At 45.7% G+C, this 24700-nt stretch overlaps 1 protein-coding gene across 1 annotated transcript in view; it reads left to right on the plus strand.

Annotated features, from left to right (window-relative positions):
- Positions 1-22708, plus strand: part of LOC121277430 — a 110256-nt gene extending 87548 nt beyond the window's left edge. Inside the window, exons 14-16 of the mRNA XM_041186882.1 lie at positions 11844-11938; positions 21093-21217; positions 22271-22708. Coding sequence (XP_041042816.1) covers positions 11844-11938; positions 21093-21217; positions 22271-22512 — 462 coding nt within the window. The 3' untranslated portion in view covers positions 22513-22708. The remainder of the gene's footprint in view (positions 1-11843; positions 11939-21092; positions 21218-22270) is intronic.
- The last annotated feature ends 1992 nt before the right edge of the window (positions 22709-24700 follow it).

The raw sequence follows: 24700 nt of genomic DNA on the forward strand, positions 1-24700 counted from the left end.
ACTGCTGGATTTTGTTAAGTATAGTGGGTCATTGCTGGTGGCTATGTTCTCTGCCCAACTGGAGAGAAACAGAGCGGGAAGGGACGGAGAAAGGTTTTGAGAATGCTTTTGAAATTCTGGAGGAAGAGCGAAGGATCTAAGGAGTGAATTCCAAAGGAAAAGAAAGAGCAGTCTTGATTCTTGCCTCGAAGTCAGAAGGTAGTGGTTTCAAGCCACGTTCCAGAGACTTAAGCACATAATTTGGTCTGATACTTCAGAGCAGTAGTTGTCAATGTTGGAGGTATTTCATTAAACCAAGACCTCATCTGTTCTCTCAATTGAATGTAAAACATTCCATTGCACTATTCAAAGAAGGGTAAGGGCATTCACAAAGTGTTCTGGTTAAAACCTATCCCTCATCCAACATCTTTGGAAGTAATTGCCCAGTCATGAATCCCATTGCTGTTATTGGAATGTGTACAAATCTCCCAACATTGCAACAGTGGCCACGGCCGGGATTTTCCATGCCCACTGGCATCAGGTGAGCTCGGTGGTGTGGCAGAGAATATGGCAAGAAGGCCAAAAATTGGTTTCATAATGACATGAAACCAGTTTACGATCGTCCGCTCAGCCCATCGATGGCAGGCCTTGTTCCCCGCCATTGGACGTAGGGAATCTCATTGTAATACATCAACTATTCATCATAAGGCCAGGCCGCTGGACTCATCATCACTCCTCTGAGAATAGGTGGTGATGTCCCTTGACCTGGCAGCGAATGAGATGCCAGTGAATGTGTGATGGGCTTGAGTGTGTGAGTTAAGATGGGCTTGAGTGTGTGAGTTTAGAGTGGTGAGATGTTTGTCATAGCCTGGCTACACGGATGAGATCATTTATTGGATGGTCAACCTCTTCTGTGCAACATTGGCACTGATCACCATTACCATCACCTATCAAGCCAAAGTGGTAATGTAGCTGCCCCTCCTGCGGCCAGAGCAGGGGTACATGACATCACAGTGGGCCTCCACGGCATCCAAAAGCCACTCGAGGGCTGCAGTCTTCTTGCCTTTCAGGACCATGTTTTCTTTGCTGCAGTCCTGGGCTGGAAGCACTGAGCATGGCTGTACTTTAAATTTGGTGCCTGGTGTGATGAAGCGGCAAGGTGAAGGCCTGGCAGGCAAATCGAAGCAGTGTGTATCCCAGGAATGCATAATTAATGCAGCAGGATTGGGACAATATGGTGTGAAAAGCTGCCACTGCGACCGGCGAGTAAAACGTCATTCTTCCCGCCTGCTACTGCACTTGGGTACAAATCTGGAATGATTTCGCCCCACAATTCGAAAGCAATTCATTGGCTACAGAGCACTTTGGGATGTCCTGAGGACATCAAGGGCACCAGAAGATCTTTTTCTTACTTTGACTTTCAGTTCAATAAAGATGATGAATTATGATCGATTGTACAAGTCAAGTCATTTGGAGAAGACATTAACTAAGGCATTATTTGAATCAGATTTGGGAGTTTTCCAAGTGTCCTGGATGACATTCCTTTATCAATGATTTGAGAGTAGCTTACCTTGCTGTATGCAAAATGGCTGCCATGTAATAATATTCATTACACTGAGTAATTTGTTTTGTATGAGAGAAGAAAGACTTGTATAAATATAGCATTTTTCATGATCACTGGAGGCCTCAAGAGCTTTGCAGAAAATGAAGTACTTTTGAAATGTAGTCTCTTTTATAATGTAGGAACAGTGTCAGCCAATATGCACACAGCAAACTCCCACAAACAGCAACGTGATAATGACCAGACAATCTGGGTGGCATCGTCCCAGATTTGCACAATGTTTCACGCCGTATTGTTCCAAACCCACTGCATTAATTATGCATTCCTGGGAAACACACCGTTTCCACGGTGGGCAGGCTCCCATTCCCCCGCCACACCATCACCTCGCCACTTCATCATGCCGGGCGCCATATTTAAAGACCAGCCACACGCACACCTCTCTCTGCTTCTAGCCCAAGACTGCTGCAAATAACACATGGCCCTGAAAGGCAATAAGACTGCGGCCCCCAGGTTCAATGACACATCCCTAAAGTGCATTTAGGACGCAGAGGTGGCTTGCCGTGATATCCTCTACCCCCGCTCTGGCCGCAGGATGGGCAGCAACCTCACTAATCTGGCATGGGGGGCGATGGCAGCGGTGGTCAGTAACAATGCCCTGCAAAAGAGGACAGCCACCCAGCGCCGCTACAGGGTGAATGGTCTCATCCATTCCGCCAGAGTAAGTCATTCTTCTCATCACTCTCAACTCTCACACTCTCAAACCCATCACACATCCACAGGGATCTCACACCTCAAGGGACAACACCACTAACTCTCACCACACACCTTTACATCTCCATCAAGCTCATACCCTCCTGAGCTCACATCCTTATCCTGTCCATGGCTCCGCTCACCACACAAACATTCCACGCAGTGCCATGTGTCTGGCTCACACTCTTACCATCTGTTTTCATGCAGGCGAAGCCTGCTCACATCAGCAGAGGTCCCAGACCACTACAGGGGGCTGGAGTGGCCCACATTAGGCCCCTCACTCACTTTGAGGAGTGTGCCATTGCATTGACTGGTGAGGAAATGGACCTGTATTGATGGTGAGGTCGGAGTCGAACACCCTCGTAAGGATACTGCACCACATAATCCCTCTTGCAACGTAAATGTGAGTGGTCTCCCTCCTACTTTTGACTCTGCTGCCCTGCACTGCTTATCTCTAAAACAAAAATAAAAATACCTGGAAAAACTCAGCAGGTATGGTGACATCTGCAGAGAGGAACACAGTTAATGTTTCGAGTCTGTATGACTCTTCAACAGAACTAAAGAAATATAGAAGAGAGGTGAAATATAAGTTGGTTTAAGGAGGGGGGGTAGGGTGGGACAATTAGAGCTGGATAGAGGGCCAGTGATAGGTGGAGATAGCCAAAAGGACAAAGAGGTGTTGAAGGTGGTGATATTACCTAAGGAATGTGCTAATTAAGGGTGGAAAGCAGGACAAGCAAAGTACAGATAGCCCTATTGGGGGTGGGGTGGGGTGAAGGAATCGAAAAAGGCTAAAAGGTAGAGATAAAACAATGGATGGAAATACATTTAAAAATAATGGAAATAGGTGGGAAAAGAAAAATCTATATAAATTATTGGGAAAAAAAGGGGGGATCGAAAAGGGGGTGGGGATGGAGGAGAGAGTTCATGATCTAAAGTTGTTGAACTCAATATTCAATCGGGAAGGCTGTAAAGTGCTTGTCGGAAGATGAGGTGCTGTTCCTCCAGTTTGCGTTGAGCTTCACTGGAACAATGCAGCAGGTCAAGGATGGACATGTGGGCATGAGAGCAGGGTGGAGTGTTGAAATGGCCAGCGACAGGGAGGTCTGGGTAATGCTTGCAGACAGACTGAAGGTGTTCTGCAAAGCGGTCACCCGGTCTGCATTTGGTCTCTCCAATGTAGAGGAAGCCGCATTGGGAGCAACGAATGCAGTAGACTAAATTGAGGAACGTGCAAGTGAAATGCTGCTTCACTTGAAAGGAGTGTTTGGGCCCTTGGACAGTGAGGAGAGGGGAAGTAAAGGGGTAGGTGTTGCACCTCCTGTGGTTGCATGGGAAGGTGCCGAGGGAGGGGATTGAGGTGCAGGGGGTGATGGAGGAGTGGACCAGGGTGTCCCGGAGGGAACGATCCCTGTGGAATGCCACCGGGGGTGGGGGGGTGAATGGAAGATGTGTTTGGTGGTGGCATCATGCTGGAGTTGGCGGAAATGGTGGAGGATGATCCTTTGAATGCGGAGGCTGGTGGGGTAATAAGTGAGGACAAGGGAGACCCTATCATGTTTCTGGGAGGGAGAGGAAGGTGTGAGGGCGGATGCGCGGGAGATGGGCTGGACACGGTTGAGGGCCCTGTCAATCTTGTTTGACAAGGTGTTTACTAAAACCCGCTTTCACAGCCATATTTCCTTCCTCAGTGACTGTCATCGTCTCCGACTTTCAACTGAAGTTCCATCCCTCATGTTTCGAACCCACCCAGGATTACAGGTATCTCCTGGACATACAACGCTCCTCAGACTGCTGTTCTCGTTGCATTCTGAGATCCACATTCAGTGCCATGCGCCGCCATATGAACACACTCGACCTCTCCCTCCAGCAGCACCGCCGCACCCTTTTTCTAAGCTGCGCGTGCCCCCAGTTTCATTTTATTCTTCGTCTCATCCGACGCCTCAACAAGAAACCTTGTCTCTTTCTTTCAGGTGCAAAGGAATGCAAGCTCCAACAACTCATTGACACCAACACCCATCCAGGACCCTCCACCCCTGCCTGTCCTTCTGTCCCCATCCCCTCTTCCAATCCCAGCCCTGACCGTGTATCCACTATACCCCCTGACCTTCCCCTCTCTGACACTGAACGTTCAGTGCTCAGCAAAGGACTTAGTTTCATACCCTTACACCCTCATCTCAATGAATTTCGGGCTCGGCACGATGCTGAACTCTTCTTCTGCCACCTTCGTCTCCAGGCTCACTTCTTTGGGCAGGAGTGCTCGCCCCGTTCAACAGATCCTTTTACCCACCTCCAATATTCTCCCTCCACCTGGACCCCTCCCTCTGGATTCTTACCTTCTCTTCATCTTTTCATTGAGAAATATCGGCGAAACATTAGTCGTCTCAATTTCTCTGCTCCTCTCACCCACTCTAACCTGTCTCTCTGAACTTGCTGCACTCGGTTCTCTAAGGTCCAACCCTGACATTGTCATCAAACCCGCTGACAAGGGTGGTGCTGTTGTTGTCTGGCGCACTGACCTCTACCTCGCAGAGGCTGAGCGTCAACTCGCAGACACTTCCTCCTACCTCCCCCTGGACCATGACCCCACCACTGAACATCAAGCCATTGTTTCCAAGACTGTTACTGACCTCATCTCCTTTGGAGATCTTCCTTCTACAGCTTCCAACCTGATAGTCTCCCAACCTCGGATGGCCCGCTTCTACCCCCTACCCAAAATACACAAACAGGACTGTCCCGACAGACCGATCATGTCAGCCTGTTCCTGCCCCAAGGAACTAATTTCTTGCTATCTTGACTCCATTCTCTTTCCCCTTGTCCAGTCCCTTCCCACCTACATCTGTGATTCCTCTGAAACCCTACATCATATCAACAATTTCCAGTTCCCTGGCCCCAACCGCTGCCTCTTCACCATGGACGTCCAATCTATCTACACCTCCATCCCCCACCGGGATGGTCTGATGGCTCTAAGCTTCTTCCTCGAACGGAGGCCCGAACAATCCCCATCCACCACCATTCTCCACCGTCTGGCTGAACTTGTTCTCATACTGAACAATTTCTCCTTAAACTCCTCTCACTTCCTCCAAATAAAAGGTGTGGCTATGGGTACCCGTATGGGCCCCAGCTATGCCTGTCTCTTTATGGGGTATGTGGAACATTCCTTGTTCCAGTCCTACTCCGGCCCCCTCCCACAACTCTTTCTCCAGTACATCGATGATTACTTCTGTGCTGCTTCATGCTCTCATCTGGACCTGGAAAAATGTATTAATTTTGCTTCCAATTTCCACCTCTCCATCATTTTCACATGGTCCATCGCTGACACTTCCCTTCCCTTCCTTGACCTCTCTGTCTCAATTTCTGGGGATAGACTGTCCACCAATATCCATTACAAGCCTACCGACTCCCACAGCTACCTCGACTACAGCTCCTCACACCCCGCTTCCTATAAGGATTCCATCCCATTCTCTCAGTTCCTTTGCCAACAGATCATCATCTGTTCTGGTGATGCCACTTTCAAAAACAGTTCCTCTGACATGTCTTCTTTCTTCCTTAACTGAGGTTTTCCACCCACGGCGGTTGACAGGGCCCTCAACTGTGTCCAGCCCATCTCCCGCGCATCCGCCCTCGCAACATCCTCTCCATCCCAGAAACATGATAGGGTCCCCCTTGTCCTCACTTATCACCCCACCAGCCTCCACATTCAAAAGATCATCCTCCGCCATTTCTGCCAACTCCAGCATGATGCCACCACCAAACACATCTTCCCTTCACCCCACCCCGGCAGCATTCCACAGGGATTGTTCCCTCCGCGACACCCTGGTCCACTCTTCCATCACCCCCTACACCTCAATCCCCTCCCATGTCACCTTCCCATGCAACCGCAGAAGGTGCAACACCTGCCCCTTTACTTCCCCTCTCCTCACTGTCCAAGGGCCCAAACACTCCTTTCAAGTGAAGCAGCATTTCACTTGCACTTCCTTCAATTTAGTCTACTGCATTCGTTGCTCCCAATGCGGTTTCCTCCACATTGGAGAGATCAAACGCCGACTGGGTGACCGCTTTGCGGAACACCTTCGGTCTGCCCGCAAGCATTACCCAGACCTCCCTGTCGCTTGCCATTTCAACACTCCACCCTGCTCTCATGCCCATATGTCCGTCCTTGGCCTGTTGCATTGTTCCAGTGAAGCTCAACGCAAACTGGAGGAACAGCACCTCATCTTCCGACTAGGCACTTTACAGCCTTCCCGATTGAATATTGAGTTCAACAACTTTAGATCATGAAGTCTCTCCTCCATCCCCACCCCCTTTCTGATCCCCCCTTTTTTTCCCAATAATTTATATAGATTTTTCTTTTCCCACCTATTTCCATTATTTTTAAATGTATTTCCATCCATTGTTTTATCTCTACCTTTTAGCCTTTTTCGATTCCTTCAACCTACCCCACCCCCACTAGGGCTATCTGTACCTTGCTTGTCCTGCTTTCTACCCTTAATTAGCACATCCCTTAGATAATATCACCACCTTCAACACCTCTTTGTCCTTTTGTCTATGACATCTTTTGGCTATCTCCACCTATCACTGGCCCTCTATCCAGCTCTACTTGTTCCCCCCCCCACCCCCCCCCCGCCATCTTAAACCAGCTTATATTTCACCTCTTTTCTATTTTTACTTAGTTCTGTTGAAGAGTCATACGGACTCGAAACGTTAACTGTGTTCCTCTCTGCAGATGCTGCCAGACCTGCTGAGTTTTTCCAGGTATTTTTATTTTTGTTTTGGATTTCCAGCATCCACAGTTTTTTGCTTTTATCTTACTGCTTATCTCTACTTTGGTTCACAGGGAGCTCTGCCAAGCGACCAACACCCTCAGCCAGCCATTCCCTCAGCTCCATCCACGTCCTCATCTCCAGCCAAGAGGACACCTCCTCCATTGAAGAGCTGGGAATAAGCAGCCTGGAAGACCCGTCACAACGCTTACCCACACCCTCCAGCAGCACAGGGCACACACCTTGGGGGGACTTAGACCTAGAGCTGGCTCAGGTTCACAGTGTGGTGGGCACCGCATGGACACATGACCGCAGCAGCAGGAGGCAGGTTTGTGCAAGCGCCCCGGCACTTGGAGGACTGCTGGAGATCCGACTGAGGTCTGCATCAGATGACAAGCCTCTAGATTTGGCCTTCTGACTCATCCTGGAGAGTCAGTAGGCATAGGAACATCACACAGAGCTGTTGGAAGCCCTCAACAGAGTGACACATGAGTAGGAGGAGTGCGTCCCTCTGCTGTCCGATGAAGTGATGTCCACATGTGCATGTATGGAGGAATGGTGGGTGCCATGGAGATGCTGGTCCAACAGAACGTGGAGGTGTGTGCAGACCTGCACTCCATCGTGAAAGCCAGTTCCTGCAGTGGTAACGCGAGAGGGAAACAGGGCGTCTCGACATCCCTCCAGGTGCTCCTTCCCCTCAATGAGTCAGGCTGGGGCCCCTGGGCACCTGAAGGGAAGAGGAGTGGCAGCTGGGCACCTCTGGGGTATCCACTGGGCATCTCAGAGGCTGTACTCTCCCCCCGAGTCCCCTTTGCCTGTGAGCATCTCAACCTCGTCCTCTGTCACCACAGAGGGAGCAGCTGGCCAACGAGTGATTCTGGAGAGAGAAGTGTGTGTGTGGCAGGGCCTTTTGGAGCCTCGTACAAGCACTGTCCCACGCATGTGGATCCTTCACGTATCACACTCGCCTCAATGTCCTGAGCATTTTCAATGCTGCCTGCTGGGGGTTCGCTTTCAGTTGTCCACCTAAGCTGTATCTCCACCCACCCACTGAACTCACATACTGCACCTGATCTTGCCCACCATGACTCTCGTTTCACTTTCGATTTGGACAGCATGGCCTGGATTCTCATTTTCGTCAGCTCCCCAGTCTTTTCCCCCCTCCCAGTCACCCATTTCCTTTCCATCACAGTTGACCCCCCGGCATCGCCTTTTGCCTCCCCTCTGTGACCTACCAGCCACAACCTTTTTCCTTCGGGGATGTCCAGGTGAACTTGCATGTTCTTTTCCTTCCCAAAAATCCCACCCCCATCCACATTCACCTCCCTGACCTCCTGCTTCCCAGCCCCAAGGTGTGCGTCGGCCTCCAAGTCCTCACCAATCACCCCTGCTGTCCCTTCTACCACTGAACCCTCACCCTCCCACCCTACCACCTCACTCTGCCCTCAGTCATTCTCACCATTCCCTCGTACTAAGTCCACCCTCAGTTCACTTCCCAGGAGGCAGTCATGGGCCCATCAGATCTTTCCCTTGCACATTCACCTGGACACCCCCCTCTGGACCCCTTCCCCCCCAGGTACCCTTGCCCACCTGGAATCCTTCCCCTCGGAATCCTTTCCCCTCTCCAGACCCCTTTCCCCTCAGAACCCCTTCCCCCCAAAACCCTTCTCCCCCACTTAGTCATCCCACCCACCTGGACTACCCGCCCACACCCCCCACCCCGCTTAGTCCCTTCCCCTTCCTCACTCCCTCAGACACCCTTATTTCTTCCACCACCCTTAGTCCTTCCCCACTCCCGACTCCTTCCTCCAGCCTTACCTCTTCTTCCAGCTTTACTCCTTTCCCCTTCCGGACTTCCTCCTGCACCCTTCTTCCTCCACCCTTGCTCTGTCCCCGCTCTCTCTCTCTCCTTCTGCGCCACCCCCCCCCCCCCCCCACCCCCCCCCCCCCCCCACCACCCCCCCACCCCCACCGATTCCCTCCCCTCTCCATACTCTGTCCCCTGGACTCCTTCCCTTCTCCGCTCTCGCCCCCACCCCCCCCCCGAACTCCTTCCCTTACACCTTTCACCCCACCTTACACTACCTCCCCAGTTGCCACTTTCTGCCCCATTACCCCCTGCTTCCCAATACTCCCGCCCCCCCTCCTCCATGGACATTCCTCCAGGATCCTGTTGCTGTCGAGCTCCGGGCATCGTCTGCTCCTCAGATGTCTGTGATTTGAGCAAGGCCTTAGCGGTAAGTTCTGACTTCTGCACGTTACAGTTGTCAAGACGTGTTCTGCACTGGCATGTTTTCCCCCCGACGTGGGTGGACATTCCAGTGGGGGTGGTGGGGCTTAGTTCTGCAGGCTGGCCTTGTAATTGTATGCTAATGTATTACAAAGAGTTTCCTGACATCCGGTGGTAGAGAGCGCGGCTTGCCATCAATGGGCTGAGCGGATGATCGTGAACTGGTTTCACGATGTCGTGAAACCGATTTTTGGCCTTCTTGCCATATTCTCCACTCATCGAACATGCACGATGCCAGCGGGCACAGAAAATCCCAGCCTCTGTTTTTGTGATGTTGATTGAGAACACCAGGGCTAACTCCCCTGTTTTTCTTCAAAATAGTGCTTTGGGATTTTTACACTGGAACAGGCAAATGGGACCTCGGTTTAATTATACAGCTGAAAGATGGCACCTCTAACAGTGCAGCACACCCTCAGTGCTGCATTAGCGTGTGTCACAGAATTAATTATTTGACTTTAATCAGCATGTTCTGTATGGAAGGAGGTGTGCCTTTTCTTACCTTTGGAGTATGTATGCCAATTAAATGATTCAGCAGCAAGCTTTCATGAGTTTAAAATAAAGAAAGTTATTTATTCTCACACTTAACCTAAATTAATGTAACATCACTCACTCGCTCTCATGCATACACATAAATACACACATTCAAAGATTGAATACAGATCAACAGATTACAGTTAATTAATTCCCTGATTTATGATTTTTAGTCTCCCATGTGGCAGGCCTACGGTTTCTTGAATGGATTTGATGATTTAAAGTTGAAGTGAGGGTCTTGTGAAGCCAAGGGTTCACAGCAGGTTGCAAGGTTTCTTACAGACGAATATCTAGGAGGTGAACTTTGAAACCCGGAACAGGTTAAGCACTTTGGCTGTTTGATGACTTGCAGTTAGTTCCAGAGTCTGGTTCTCAGACTGGCTGACGACTGATGGTTCCCATGAATCTGCTGGCTCCTGTTGTAATAAGGGTGCAGTCCCTGAAACCAGCTTCAATCACATGACCACTGGGTTAACACCACTGAAGCCCACTCAGTCTTCGGTGGATAGGGTAAGCATCATGATGCAATGGGACGTTGATAGTAGCCTTTGAGTTTTGATCTTCCCTTTTGTCCAGTATGAAATATGGGGCAATATTTTCAGGTCATTGGGCTGGCGCGGTGGGCGAGCTTGGGACTGGCGGGAAACAACCCGCCACCCGCGATCGGCCCCTGACGGCGATTTCACACTGGCTGGCCAATTAATGGCCAGCCAGCGTGAAAGGCGCTCTGAAATGCTCAGCGCTGCTGGGGTAGGGATGGGAGGGGGGCAAGTGCTGACATCAGTGCGGGGGAGCACACAATGAAAGCTCCCTGAAGGCAAAGAGCTGCCTCAGGAAGTTGTAGAATTTTAAATCCAAAAATAAAGATTATGAAATTCTGAAAAAAATGTTCCCCCCATAGGACTCACTCACTTGAACATATAGATAATAAAAATTCTGCCCAAAGATTTTTTTTAATTAATATCGGAAACCTCACCCCACCCTTGGATGAGGTTTCCTCAAAAATGCAAAGGCCGCTGTCTGATTTGCCCGCCTGCCAACCGTAACGTTGGACGGGCAGTGAAAAATCCACGTTAATTGAAACGTTAATGGCTTTAATAGGCCTCTTGATTGTCGGCGGGAGCACTGCCAACTCTTGAGCACTCCCGCCGACTGAAATATTGTGCGAGTGCGCGATGACGTTGGGATGCTTGCCTAATATGTCATCGTTGGCTATTTCACGCCTGATCGGGTCGGTGCGTGCCCGCCCACCCACGGGATGTAAAATTCTGCCCATGGAGACAGGTAGCCTAGAAGCTCTGCAGTCTTTAGGTATTGGCCCATCCTTAAACAATCAGATTTGTGAATTCCACAAATGGCTGTGAGGGACCCTTCCCATGCTCATTTTTTTATTCATTCAGAGGGTATGGGTTTCGTTGGCTGGACGAATGTTTATTGTCCATCCCTAGTTGCCCTTGAGAGGGTGGTGGTGAGCTGTCTTCTTCATCGCAGTCCATGTGGTGTCAGTACATCCACAGTGCTGTTGGAAGGGAGTTCCAGGATCTTGACCCAGGTATTCACCGGAGACTTGATACTGTCTATCATCCAAATGCCATAAGATTTGCAGCAGCCATTTTAACAGCTTGTTTTTGTCCGATTGTTGTAAGTATTAACTGAAAGTTTATAATTTGACATGCCTATACTGTGTATGTCAAGTGCCAGCCTTGATTTTTTGTGCTCCTGGAGTAGGATTCAAACCCAGAACTTGTGACTCAGAGGCAAACATGCTACCAGCTGAGCCACAACTAACACTGGTACAACCGACACTGTACCATGTGTTTTGAATGTGAGTGTATCCAGATGTAGGAAGGTGTCATACAAGTGTAAATCATATAAGCATGTACGTTCTCACAGATGGATAGAAAAATGCAAACATTCATACGTGTTGTAAATTAAAACTTTTTTTAAAAAAAATTATGTTTATGTTTAGGTGAGGAAGCGTTTAAAAAATGAACCAAACATCTGTTGCATTGCAATCACGAGCACTGCTGACCGGATTGTGTTTGGTGTTGTGAAAGCAAACAGGTAATACATGATGCAAGCTCCACTTGACAATACAAAATGTTTCACTGCAATTAAACAAGACAAGAATATTCTCCAGCATACAGCCAGTGTGGTGGGACAAGTGGGCAAAGAAGACATAGTGGGGAGAAGATCCCTTTGGCTAAATTAAAAGGTCACTTCAGGCTTAAACCGTGAACAGCACGAGTGGGATCTTGTCAGCGCTCTGGAGATGGGCTGGGAGGTCGGTGGGGCTTGGAATGACATGGAATATTGTTGGGTCCCTGACACGGTCCCACTGCCAGGTTAATTTCCCAGCAGCCAGAACAGCAGCAAATCAGTCGTCCATTGACCAGAGACGGGCGGCGAATTTAAATAATTAAAAGGTCAATTGACAGCCATTTTCTCAAGCTATTGGTATTTTTCTAGTGGCGGAGCATCTACCCCCCCACCAGTCATGTAGTAGGTCTGCCAGCTGCACGGGCGTGGCCTCCCAAGAGCTTCCAAGGTGGGGTGGGTGGCCTTAGTTTCTAAAGCACCTCCCAGAACCCTGAAGAGGGGGACTCCAGCAGGACCCCAGCTCACAGACACGACACTGCCACTTGCTGGGTCCTACCTGCTTGGCCTAAGCATAGAAATTTATTTTTCAACTTCCTTGCAGAATGGAGAGGTAGCCTGCTGTCCTTAATTGGACAGCAGCTTCGTAATTGGCCACGGCTGGAAAGAGTACTGCTGCAGTGTCGCTACCCACCCACGCAATTTTGGGACCCGCAATGTTTTCACCTTGTGCTAGGCGAATTTCAGTCCATATTTCCAAGTGGGTTGGGATAAATTATTCATTAGAAGGATTAGAGGAGAGATGAGGAAAACATTTTTTCACCCAGAGGGTGGTAGGGACCTGAAACTCACTGCAAGTGTGGCAGAGACAAAAACTCTCATCACATTTAAAAAGTTCTTGGATGTCTACATGAAGAGCCATGATCTGCAGTGCCATGGAGCTCTTGTGTGTCATAAATTTTCTAGTATTTCTATGTGTGTGGCTTGGAGGGAAACTTGCAGGTGGTGGTGTTCCCATGCACCTACTGCCCTTGTTCTTCTAGATGGTAGACGTTGCTGGTTTAGAAGGTGCTGTAGTGGAGCCTTGGCAAGTTGTTGCAGTGCATCTTGTAGATGGTGCACACTGCTGCCACTGTGCACCAGCAGTGGAGGGGGTCATTGTTTAGGGTGCTGGATGGGGTGCCAATTAAGTGGGGTGTTTTGTCCTGGATGGTGTTGAGTTTCAAGAGTGTTGCTAGAGCTGCACTCATCCACATGAACATCATGGATTGAGAGCAGGAGTAGATCATTCAGCCCATCGAGCCTTCTCCGTCACTCAATAAGTTTTTGGCTAGTCCGCCTGTGGTCTCAACTCCACCTGCCCACCTACCTTTTAAGTAACCTTTAACTCCCCTGTTGGTCAAGAATCTATTTCTGCCTTAAAAACATTCAATGACCCTGCCTCCACTGCCCTCTGGGGAAGAGAATTCCAAAGACTCAAGACCCTCTGAGAGAAAAAAATTCTCTTCATCTATGTCTTAAATGGGAGACCTCCTATTTTTAAATCGTGTCCCCTAGTTCTAGTCTCCGCAACAAGGGAAACAACCAAGTGGAGAGCATTCCATCACACTCCTGACTTGAGCCTTGTAGATAGAGGATAGGTTTTGAGGAATCAGGAGGTGAGTTATTCACCACAGGATTCCCAGCCTCTGACCTGCTCTTGTAGCCACAATATTTAAGTTTGTCCACTTAAGTTTCTGATCAGTGGTGACCCCAGGACGTTAATGGTGGGAAATCAGCGATTGTATTGATATTGAATGTCAAGGGGTGGTTAGATTCCCTTTTGTTGGAGATGGTCATTGCCTGGCGCTTGTGTGACGTGAATGTTACTTGCCACTTATCAACCCAAGCCTGAATGTTGTCCAGGACTTGCTGCAGATGGATACGGACTGCTTCATTATCTGAGGAGTTACAAATGGTGCTGAACACTGCGCAATCGTCAGCAAACATGCCCACTTCTGACCTTTTGATAGAGGGAAGGTCACTAATGGGCAGCTGAAGATGGTTGGATCTAGGACACTACCCTGACGAACTGCTGCAATCATGTCCAGGGGCTAAGATGATTTGGCTTCTAACAACTACAGCCATCTTCCTTTCTGCTAGGCATGACTCCAGCAGTTTTTCCCCTGATTCCCATTACCTTCAATTTTACTTGGGCTCCTTGATGCCATACTTAGTTATATGCTGCCTTGATGTCAAGAGCAGTCACTCTCCCCTCACCTCTGAAATTCAGCTCTTTGGTCCGTGTGACAGGAAAGGGCAGAAAATATAAGCAGAAGAGTGCAGCAAAAATTAAAACCAGAATGTGTAATAATGATAAAAAGTCAAAGCTTAAGGTTCTTTATCTGAATGGACGCAGCATTTGTATCAAGATAGACGAGTTGATGGCACAAATAGGAATAATGAATATGACTTGATAGCTATTACAGAGACGTGGTTGCAGGGTGACTATGACTGGGAAATCAATATTCAAGGGTATTCGACATTCCGGAAAAATAGGCAAAAAGGAAAAGGAGGTGGGGTAGCTTTGTTAATAAAGGAAAGCACCAGTGCAGTGGTGAGTAGTGATATAAATGCAATAGATCATGATGTGGAATCAGTTTGGGTGGAAATAAGGAATAGCAAAGGGAAGAAGTTACGGGTGGAAGTCGACTATAGGCCTCCGACGAGTTGCCTCACTGTAGGACAAAGTATAAACCGGGACATAATTGAGGCATGTAAGAAGGGTGCTACAATTGTCATGGGTGATTTTAATCTGCATATTGATTGGACAAATCAGATTGGCTGGGGTACCATGAAAGGTGAATTTGTAGAGTGCATCAGGGATTGTTTCTTAGAATAATACATTGCAAAACCTATCCAGGAACAGGCTTTTTTATTACTATTAATGTGTAATGAGGTGGGATTAATAAGAGATATCGCAGTTAAGGATCCTGTAGGGGATAGCAATCACAACACGGTAGAATTTCAAATTCAGTTTGAGGGCGAGCAACGCGAGTCTCAAACCAGCGTCCTCAACTTAAATAAGGGCAATTACAGAGGTATGAAGAAAGAGCTGTCTAAAGTGGGCTGGGAAAATATACTAAGGAGAAGGTTACTGGATAAGCAGTAGCAGAAATTTAAGCAGATATTTCATAGTACTTAGCAAAAATTTATCCTGGTCAAAAAGAAGGACTCGATGAGAAGGTTAACAAAGGTGGTCAAAGGAGATTATCCAATCAAAAACTAAGGCATACAAAATGGCAAAAACCGGTGGTAGGCCAGAGGATTGGGAGTTTTTAGGAACCAGCAGCGCATGACTAAAAAGCTAATAAAGAGGGAGAAAATTGATTATGAAAGTAAATTGGCAAGAAATGTAAAAGCGAACAGCAAGAGCTTCTACGGGTATATAAAAAGAGAGTGGCTAAAGTGAGCGTAGGATGGAGGGTGTGACTGGAGAATTGATACTGGGGAACAGGGAAATAGCAGATAATTTAAACCAGTATTTTGCATTGGTCTTCACAGTGGAGGACACTATAAATATCCCAAAGATATCATTTAAGCAAGGAGCTAACGGGAGGAAAGGTCTTGTAACAGCCTCTATCACGAGGGACAAAGTGTTTGACAAACTAATGGGACTAAAGGCAGACAAGTCGCCAGGACCTGATGGCCTGCATCCAAGGGTTTTAAAAGAAGTAGCTGCAGAGATAGTGGAGGCATTGGTCGAAATATTCCAGGACTCACTGGATTCTGGGAGGGTCCCAGAGGATTGGAAAACCGCTAATGTGACACCCCTTTTCAAGGAGGGAGGGAGACAAAAAACAGGAAATTATAGGCCGATCAGCTAACGTCTGTCATTGGGAAAATGCTAGAGTCCATTATTAAGGAGAAATAGCATGACATTTAGAAAGCTTAACACAATCAAACAGAGTCAGCATGGGTTTGTGAAAAGGAAATCATGTTTGACAAATTTGCTAGAGTTCTTTGAGGATATAACAAGCAGAGTTGGTAAAGGGGAACCAGTAGATGAAGTGTATTTGGATTTCCAAAGGCATTTGATAAGATGCCACATAGAAGGTTATTGCATAAGATAGGAGCTCACAGCATTGGGGGTAATGTATTAGCATGGATTGAGGATTGATTAACACACAGGAGACAGAGAGTTGGGTTAATGGGTCTTTTTCAGGTTAGAAAGTGGAGTGGAGTGCCACAAGGATTAGTCCTAGGGCCTCAATTATTTACTACCTATATTAATGGCTTGGAAGGAGGGGGCAGATTGTAATGTATCTAAATTTGCTGATGATACAAAAATAGCTGGGAGGGCATGTTTTAATGAGGACATAAGGAATATGTAAGGGGGCATAGATAGGTTCAGTGAGTGGGCAAAAGCTTGGCAGATGGAATTTGAAGTAGGAAAGTGTGAGATCATGCACTTTGGTAGGAAAAATCAAAAGGCAGACTATTGTTTAAATGGAGAGAGACTCCAAAAAAGTGGGTTGGAGTTTAAAAATAGGGAGGTCTTGTTACAACTGTACAGCATGTTGGTGAGGCCACACCTGGAGTATTGTGTACAGTTTTGGTCTCTGTATTTAAGAAAGGATATACTGGCATTGGAGGCAGTTCAAAAGAGAGTCATTAGGCTGATTCCTGGGATGAAGGAGTTGACTTATTGAGAATGGCTAAACAGGTTAGGTCTTTATTCATTAGAGTTTAGAAGAATAAGAAGTGATCTTATTGAAATGTACAAGACTCTGAGGGGGCTTGACAGGGTAGATGTTGAGATATTTCCACTAATGGGGAAATCTCGAACTAGGGGACATAGTTACAGGATAAGGAGACACTCATTTAAAACTGAGATGCGAAGGAATTTCTTCTCTCAGAGGGTAGTGAATGTCTGGAATTCTCTAGACAGAGAGTTGTCGAGGCTAGATCACTGTAAGTATTTTAAGAGGTAGATAGATTTTTGAAATATCAGAGAGTTGAGAGCTATGAGGAGCTGGCACGAAAGAGGAGTTGAGGCCTGGGGCAGATCAGTCATGATCTTATTGAATGGCGGGTAAGGCTTGAGGGGTTGAATGACCTACTCCAGTTCCTGTTTCTTATGTTGTTATGTTTGGATCCAGGTTGTAATGAGGTCTGAAGCTGAGTGGTCCTGGCAGAACTCAAACTGAGCATCGATGAGAAGGTTATTGCTGAGCAAGTGTCACTTGATAGCATTATCGACACCTCTCATTGCTTTCCTGACAGCTGAGAGTAGACTGGTAATTGGCTGGATCAGTGTTGTGCATCTTTTTGTGAGCAGGGCACATCTGGGCAATTTTCCACTCTCTCGGGTAAATGGCAGAGCTGTAGCTGTACTGGAACAGCTTGGCTAGAGTTATGGCTAATTTTGGAGCCCAGGACTTCAGCACTGCAGTCGAGGTGTTATGGGGGCCTATAGCCTTTGTGGTGTCCAGTGTGCTCAGCTATTTATTGATATCACACGGATTGAATAAGAATTGACTAACTTGCATCTGTGATGTTGGAGCCTTAGGAGCCTGAGATGCATCATCCACTTGGCACTTCTAGCTAAAAATGTTTGCAAACGCTTGGCCTCATCTCTGTCCGTCTCAGTTCATCTGCCGAAAACTCTTCCACGTCTTGATTGGCTCTTGGTTATATTCCAACGCACCCCTGGCCACCTACCATCTTCCACTCGTCCTAAACGAGCTCATCCAGAACTCTGCTGCCCATGTTTTTACTCATACCAAGCACTGTTCACTCATCACTCAGCCCTGTTCACTCATCACTCATGCTCACCAGCCAACATTGGCTTCTGGTTAATGGCTCAATGTTAAAATTCACATTCTTGTTTTCAAATCCTTCAAGGGTTATGCTTCTGCCTAACGCTGCAACCTTCTCCAGGATAAATGTGCTCCTCAAATTCAGAACTCTTAGACATCCCAATTTTAATCACTTCATCCTTGGTGGTTTTCAGCTGCCTAGGCTATAAGCTTTGGAAGTGTCTCCCTAAACCTTCCCATCTCTGGTTCTTCCTTTAATATGTTTAGAACCTACCTGTTTAATCATTTGCCCTGGTACCTCATCTGCTGTGGGCTCAAATTCTGCTTCAAAATGTTCCTGTGAAGTATTTTACAACCTTAAAGGTGCTATATAAGTTGTCATTGCTGCAATCAAGTCATATTCAGTCCACTTCATGGGTTGGATTAGATTATCCTTTGCTGCCTTCTATTGGTGATGGATTCAAATTACAAATGCTTTTAAGAAAAACAGTTCGATAGATGGTCATTATCCCGAAGGTGTAGCTCAAGACTGAGGACAGCAAGCCCAGCTGTTGAAATCTAGTATTTTGGCAAATGAGGGAATTCAGCATAGCAAGGGAGGAGGTGCTGTTCTGTCCTTTTACAAAAAAGAAGTGGCCCAAGAGAGGGAGCCGGAGACAGCGAAACCAAAGACCTGAAGCCTATAGGCATTAATTAGATGAGCAGGTAGGTGATTGGTGGATTTTAAAAGAAAATTCCCTCTTAACTGGGGCAGTAATTTAAACAGATACTGGCGATAAAAAGTATTATAGTAAATTTATAGCATACTAGTTTAACTCCATGACTATAAATAATCATTGAGTGATAATTCTAAAGTTTGGAACCTAATTAGTTAAACACAATGAAGATGGCAGGGCAGATGATGCAGTGCAGCTATAGCATGAGGGACCTGGCAGACACGTGTGTGAACTGCCATCACATCTGCAGCAAGTATCCACAGCTCAAGGAGCTGACGAGCTGGAGTCTGAGCTTCAAACGCTGCAATGCATCAGGGAGGGAAAAGTTATCTGGACACTTTGATCCAGGAGGCAGTCATATCCCTGAGACTCTGTACTTCAGATTTGGTCCATGGTCAGGAACAGGAGGTGAGACAGATATGTGGATCCAGAACGTAGCCATGAAGGAGCCTCAACCCTTGCAATCATCTAACAGGTTTGACATACTTGCAGATTATGTGGACGAATGCAGAGACTGCATGGAGGATGAGCAGACTAACCACAGCACCATGGTGCAATGGGTCATTCAAGTGGGGGGAGTAAAAAGGATTGTAGTTGTACTAGGCAATGCCATAGTTAGGGGGATACTGTTTGAGCTACGAGCATGAGTCCTAAAGGCTGTATTGCCAGCCTGGTGCCAGGATTAAAGACATCCCCTCCAGGCTGAAGAGGAACTTAAGAGTGGGAGGGGAAGTATCCAGTTTTGTGGTCCACGTGGGTACCAATGAATAGGTAGGTCTAAGAAAGAGGTTGTTGCGCTGAGGGAGCATAAGAGGCTAGTGGATCACAGATAGACAAAGGGTAAATAAGATCGGAGAGCTGAATGCATGGCTTAATGACTAGTGTGGGAGAAATGGGTTTCAATTCACTGGACACTGGCATCAGTTCTGGGGAGGGAGGCATACCTTTGGGACAGCCTTTACGTGAACTGCGCTGGGACCAGTGTCCTGGTGAATTATATAACTAGGGTTGCAGAAAGGGCTTTAAACTATATAGTGGGGATGGGCGAAGGGTTCACATGAGGGGATATTTGAAAGGTTAAAGAGAAAGGACAGGCAAAAGTGTAGGATAGTGTTATAGGTAATGATAACCAGAGTGCGAGAGGAAGGGACGGAGCATACGAACATAAAAGTGCACCAGCAAATAATATCAGAGTAGGGAAAAAAGTTACAAGGCAAAATTAAAGGCTTTTTCTGAATGCACATAACATTTGTAACAAAATGGATGAATTGATTGCACAGATAGAAATAAGTATAATATAATAGCCATTACAGAGACCTGGTTGCAAAGTGGCCATAGCCAGGACATGAATATTCAAGTATATTTGACATTTCGAAAGGACAGGTAGTTCTGTTGATAAAGGATGAGATCAGCACAATAGTGAGAAATGATCTTGGTTTGGAAAATCAAAATATAGAATCAGTTTGGTGAAATATAGAATCAGTTAAAAAATAATAAAGGAAGTCACTGTGGGAGTAGTTTAAAGGCCCCCTAACATTAGCTACACTGTAGAACAGAATATAAATCAATAAATAATTGAAGTTTGTAAGAAAGGTACTGCAATAAAAGTGGGCAATTTTAATCTTCATATGGATTGGAAGGATACAATTGGCAAAAGTAGCCTGGAGGATGAGTTCATAGATTCTATTTGGGACAGTTTCTTACAACAATACATTCTTTCTGTCACCATCCCTAATCTTTCATGTTCCATTTCTCAGAGTGTGATTATTTTTCACCTTTGTGAAATATTTTGAAAGTATCTAATGTAATCTGTCACTGTAGAAATGTACTCCTGAAAAAATCATAGCCTCCAGCTAAGATGAGATCTGAGAAAAGAATCAAAAGCATTTTTGGGTTTCTCCGTTATACTTTGGGGACACATGCATAGATGCTCTGTGAGGCACAATCATGCAATCCATTTCCAGGTTCCTATATATTTACATTTGTTAAGTGAGTGTTTTACAAGAGCTGTTGAGCTGAAAACACTGTACTGGAGTGATACCATCCGCCTGTATTATTGACCAGGGACACTTCAAGCCGACAATACACCTGTTACACTCTGTGTCCACAATGCAAGTAGTGTACTACACAAGGCCTCCAAACGATTCAAATTGTGGTACCTGTTAATTACAATGGATACTTCAGGCAAGATTGTATAAAACACGTGGGCGGCCCCTTTGAATGACGCCAGGTTGCCATTACTTGTTTCTGGTCCTTATCAGCCAATGCCACAAAATCTCTCATGTCACCCAAGTGGTCACAATGCACCAAAAATGCACAATGGCAATGAACAATAGGCCAGCATCATTTCCAGATCTGCTGACACCCAACATGATGCTCTCAGTGCACCATGCACGTTCTTCCAGGGATATCGCCAACTTAATAACAAGCTGACTTTGTATTTTACTATGCAGTCAATTCATTCAGGCACAGAAGTGACTAGCCTTTCTAGAATAGCAATCTTAACACTTCACCACCAGGGTCACAACATGAGCTCTTTGGTTTTTAGATGCATGCCAAGTCAACAGGTAGTGAGTATTTTTTCTCCTCTCTTTTATTAAAAAGGCTGAAAGTGTGGGATCCATTCAGAAAAGGGCACAAGACTATCCCAGGATATGAAAACCTTAAATTTACAACAAACAGTACAGTGCATTTGACAGATGATGGATCGAAAGCTATTGTTCTGGCAGGTATGTGCAGTTGATTCCCTTTTAAAAATAGTATGTCTGGCTTTAAACATGTTTTTTGGGATTAAATTCTTCCTTTCCCCACCAAAAGTAATTTTCTTATTATTCATGTTGACCTAAAGCAGACTAATCTGTAGCTTAAAACTATAGATTAGTGACCTGCCCAGGTCTTAGTTCATATCTTACTATAGAAGGTAGCAGTTCCTTGGCTGCTGAACAGCATGGAGAACTGCTCTTGTTTTCAGCCACACCATTTTCTTCATTGACTACAGGGAAGCACACAATGGGATTGGTTACTGACTCCATATGAGCACACTGGAGGCTAGCAACTCCAAAGTGGTGGACCACAGGCATTTCATCAAGTAAGCAGTAATCCAGGTCTAATAGCCTGCAAGCACAAAACAAATGTATAGGACTTGTAAAAGCTAATTATCAGCAATGAATTAACATAAATTGTCACTTGCTAAGGGCTAAATAGAGAAGCAAAAAGTGACAGAGCTCCATTAAGCCATACTATGATGATGGTAAAAAGTAGATCTGTAGCTATGGTTCTCCATATAGGGAGAGAACTTGAACTAGAATGCCTTAATTAGGAACAAAGCAAAAGCCAACTATCAGGCACCTTTGTCCACCTCAGAGCAGCTGAAGAACAGTACTGGTAGAGGCCAGTTGCATCTGGGCCACCCGTAACATGTATGATGAGATTGCTTCTTCAAACAGAAAGGAGGCAAGAGAACAAAATACTAATTCAAAATACATACAAAAAATTGTGTGTCGCTATCTCCCACTAAATCAAAGTGTGGAGCAACTTTTATATTTCAAAAATCTTCACACCACCTCCCCAATGAAGACTTCAGTTCTCTTCCCTCCTCTTTGCTTGTGGTATTTAAATTGGAGAATCAGGACCTTGAACTATGGGGACACATACACAGTGGTTTGACCTTGGTGTACTGTACCTATTCTATGGTAATAGTACTGTATCTATTAGCACCATAAATACTTGTTTAACTGTATTAAAATATGATGTTCACCAATTCCTTCTCTCTCCTGTCTCAGGTGATGTGAGTATATGGGACCTTGATAGTGGCACAGTACTGTCAGTTTTTACACCTGACAGTGTCATTCAGAGCATGACTCTAGCACTTGACAGCAACCTCATTCTTCTTGGCATGAGCAACACTCCTGTCCTAATCACCTTAAAGCTGACATTGAATAATAAACTTCAATTAAGTTCCGCAGGAGGGGATATGTTTGAAGAAGCATCTAGTGGCAGTGAGGAAGACGACAATTCTAATTAAATGAGTGTCTTATCCATTGGTTGGGCTGAACAAGCTGCATTAAGTACATTGAGGGGATCCTGTGACAGGTGTGCCATTTTAACAATATTATTGAATTTTGAAGGAACTTCTGCTTGTACACTTTGCACAAGTTGCAAAAAGTCTATATCCCATTACTCATAAATGCTGAAACAGAGCAGTTCCACTGAAATGCAGACACCCTATTTAATTTCTAGGATTGAATGCTTCCAGGATGAATTCTTGCTGTTCAGTATCTTTTAATTGCCAGATAATGAATTAAATCTTCATTCAGAACAATCTGTTTACATTGTTTGAAATTTCCAAATAAAATCTGAGTTTGTTGTTGTTGAACTGTTGTTGAACATTCGATGTTAGTGAATGGATTGGTGCATCATCTTATGTTTGTTTAGAAGCCAGCAGCATAAGTGATTCGTTCACACTATCTATACGTTTCCCTTACAGCAGCACCTGGACTATTTTAATTAATTATTTTTCAATGTCCTTAACTTGTGTATTGAATGAACAGTTTCTATTTCCTTATTACCTTCACATTTCATATCTCAAAACAAAATAATGCTATTGTTCTATCAGTATATTGTACAAGGAATCAACATAACTAACGCAGTCATGGGATTAACAGCACCTTGAAGGGACTTTGTCACACAGTGTTCAGAAAAACTCAATTTCAGAAAAAAAACGGCTTAACTACTCCATTACAGACCCTGTGATTTTGACTATTGTAAAATGGATTTGCATTTTGTTTTAGGCAAGTAGAGAGATGATCAACACTGATATCATTGCACAATCCCACATCTTTTTGCAAACCACTTTAAATGTCACACTATAGTCACATAGTACTATAGCAGTACTATATAATATGCCCTTGTGTACGGACATAAAATGTTTTCTTCCAGCTCCAAATGCCTGCAGCTAGATGGATGGTTGGGTAGGGGAAGGAAGATAATATATGCCTACATCAATGTTGATGCTATTAGCTGACCAGCCTGTCAGGCACATGAAGGGCCCTCCAAATTTCCTTATCCTGTGGAGTGGCTCCCTGTTGCAAGGTCACTGGCTTAAAAGCTTGAATCTACATGTCAACATTATGCTGGCACAGTAGTGCTCAAAGGTACCATGCCACCAACACAACATTATCCATACACTGACTAACAGCTCTCTCTTTATTTGTTCTTGGGGTGTGAGTGTCACTGGCAATCAGAGCATTTATTGCCCCTTGAGCAGTTGGTGATAAGCCTTTGAGAACTGAGTTGCTTGCTAGGCCATTTCAGAGGGCAGTTAAGAGTTAACCACATTGCTGTGGGTTTGGAGTCACATGTTGGCCAAACCAGGAAAGGATGGCAGATTTCCTCCCTGAGAGGACATCAGGTTCATTATTATTAACAAGTCTAGCATTTTATTCCAGACTTATTAACTAAATGAACTTAACCACCCCCCAGCTGCCATGGTGGGATTTGAACTCATACCTCTGGAAGATTTAGCTGGGCCTCTGGATCACCAGGCCAGTAACATTACCACTACTTTACAATCACTAAGGATATGCAATTCAAAGAGTTTAAAAATTATTGCTGATTGGTTGCTTACCCAAGATGATTAAGTTAGGTTTCTCAGCTTTGTTTAGTTTTTCTACACTTCCACATATTTTAATTGATTATCATTTCTAGAAATGACAATGGCTTTTCCATGAGTTTTGGGATACAAGAGAATTTCACTTGCATTTATTGTGGGGATGAAGAAAGCCAAATGAGGATAAAAGTGCTGACCTACATGGACTTCCAGTCCAATGCCTCACAGCTGACTTTCATTCTGGCGATGTGATAGTGGTTGAGGTACAAATATGAGCCAGGATAAAAATAATTTTCTGCTCCTCTCAGAATAATGATGTTGGAACTGTCCTCACACAAAAATGTAGCTTCCTGCAAGAAACCACTTGTCAAGTACAAGCTAAAAGTTATACTAAATATGGCTCCAAAATTTGAAAAGCATTGCAATACTCTGGTGTTGGCACTTAACTGTTGTTAGTCAGACTAACCTGAAGGACTACAGGCTATACTACAGCTTACATAAATTATATCTGACCCATCTACTGTACCATTACACCAAACTGAGATAATTTACTGCTCCCGGTCTCAACTTAAAGATGGTACTGTCCAGTTTAAGTGTTATAATC

Source organism: Carcharodon carcharias, chromosome 4, assembly GCF_017639515.1.
Source record: "Carcharodon carcharias isolate sCarCar2 chromosome 4, sCarCar2.pri, whole genome shotgun sequence".
Lineage (NCBI taxonomy): Eukaryota > Metazoa > Chordata > Chondrichthyes > Lamniformes > Lamnidae > Carcharodon > Carcharodon carcharias.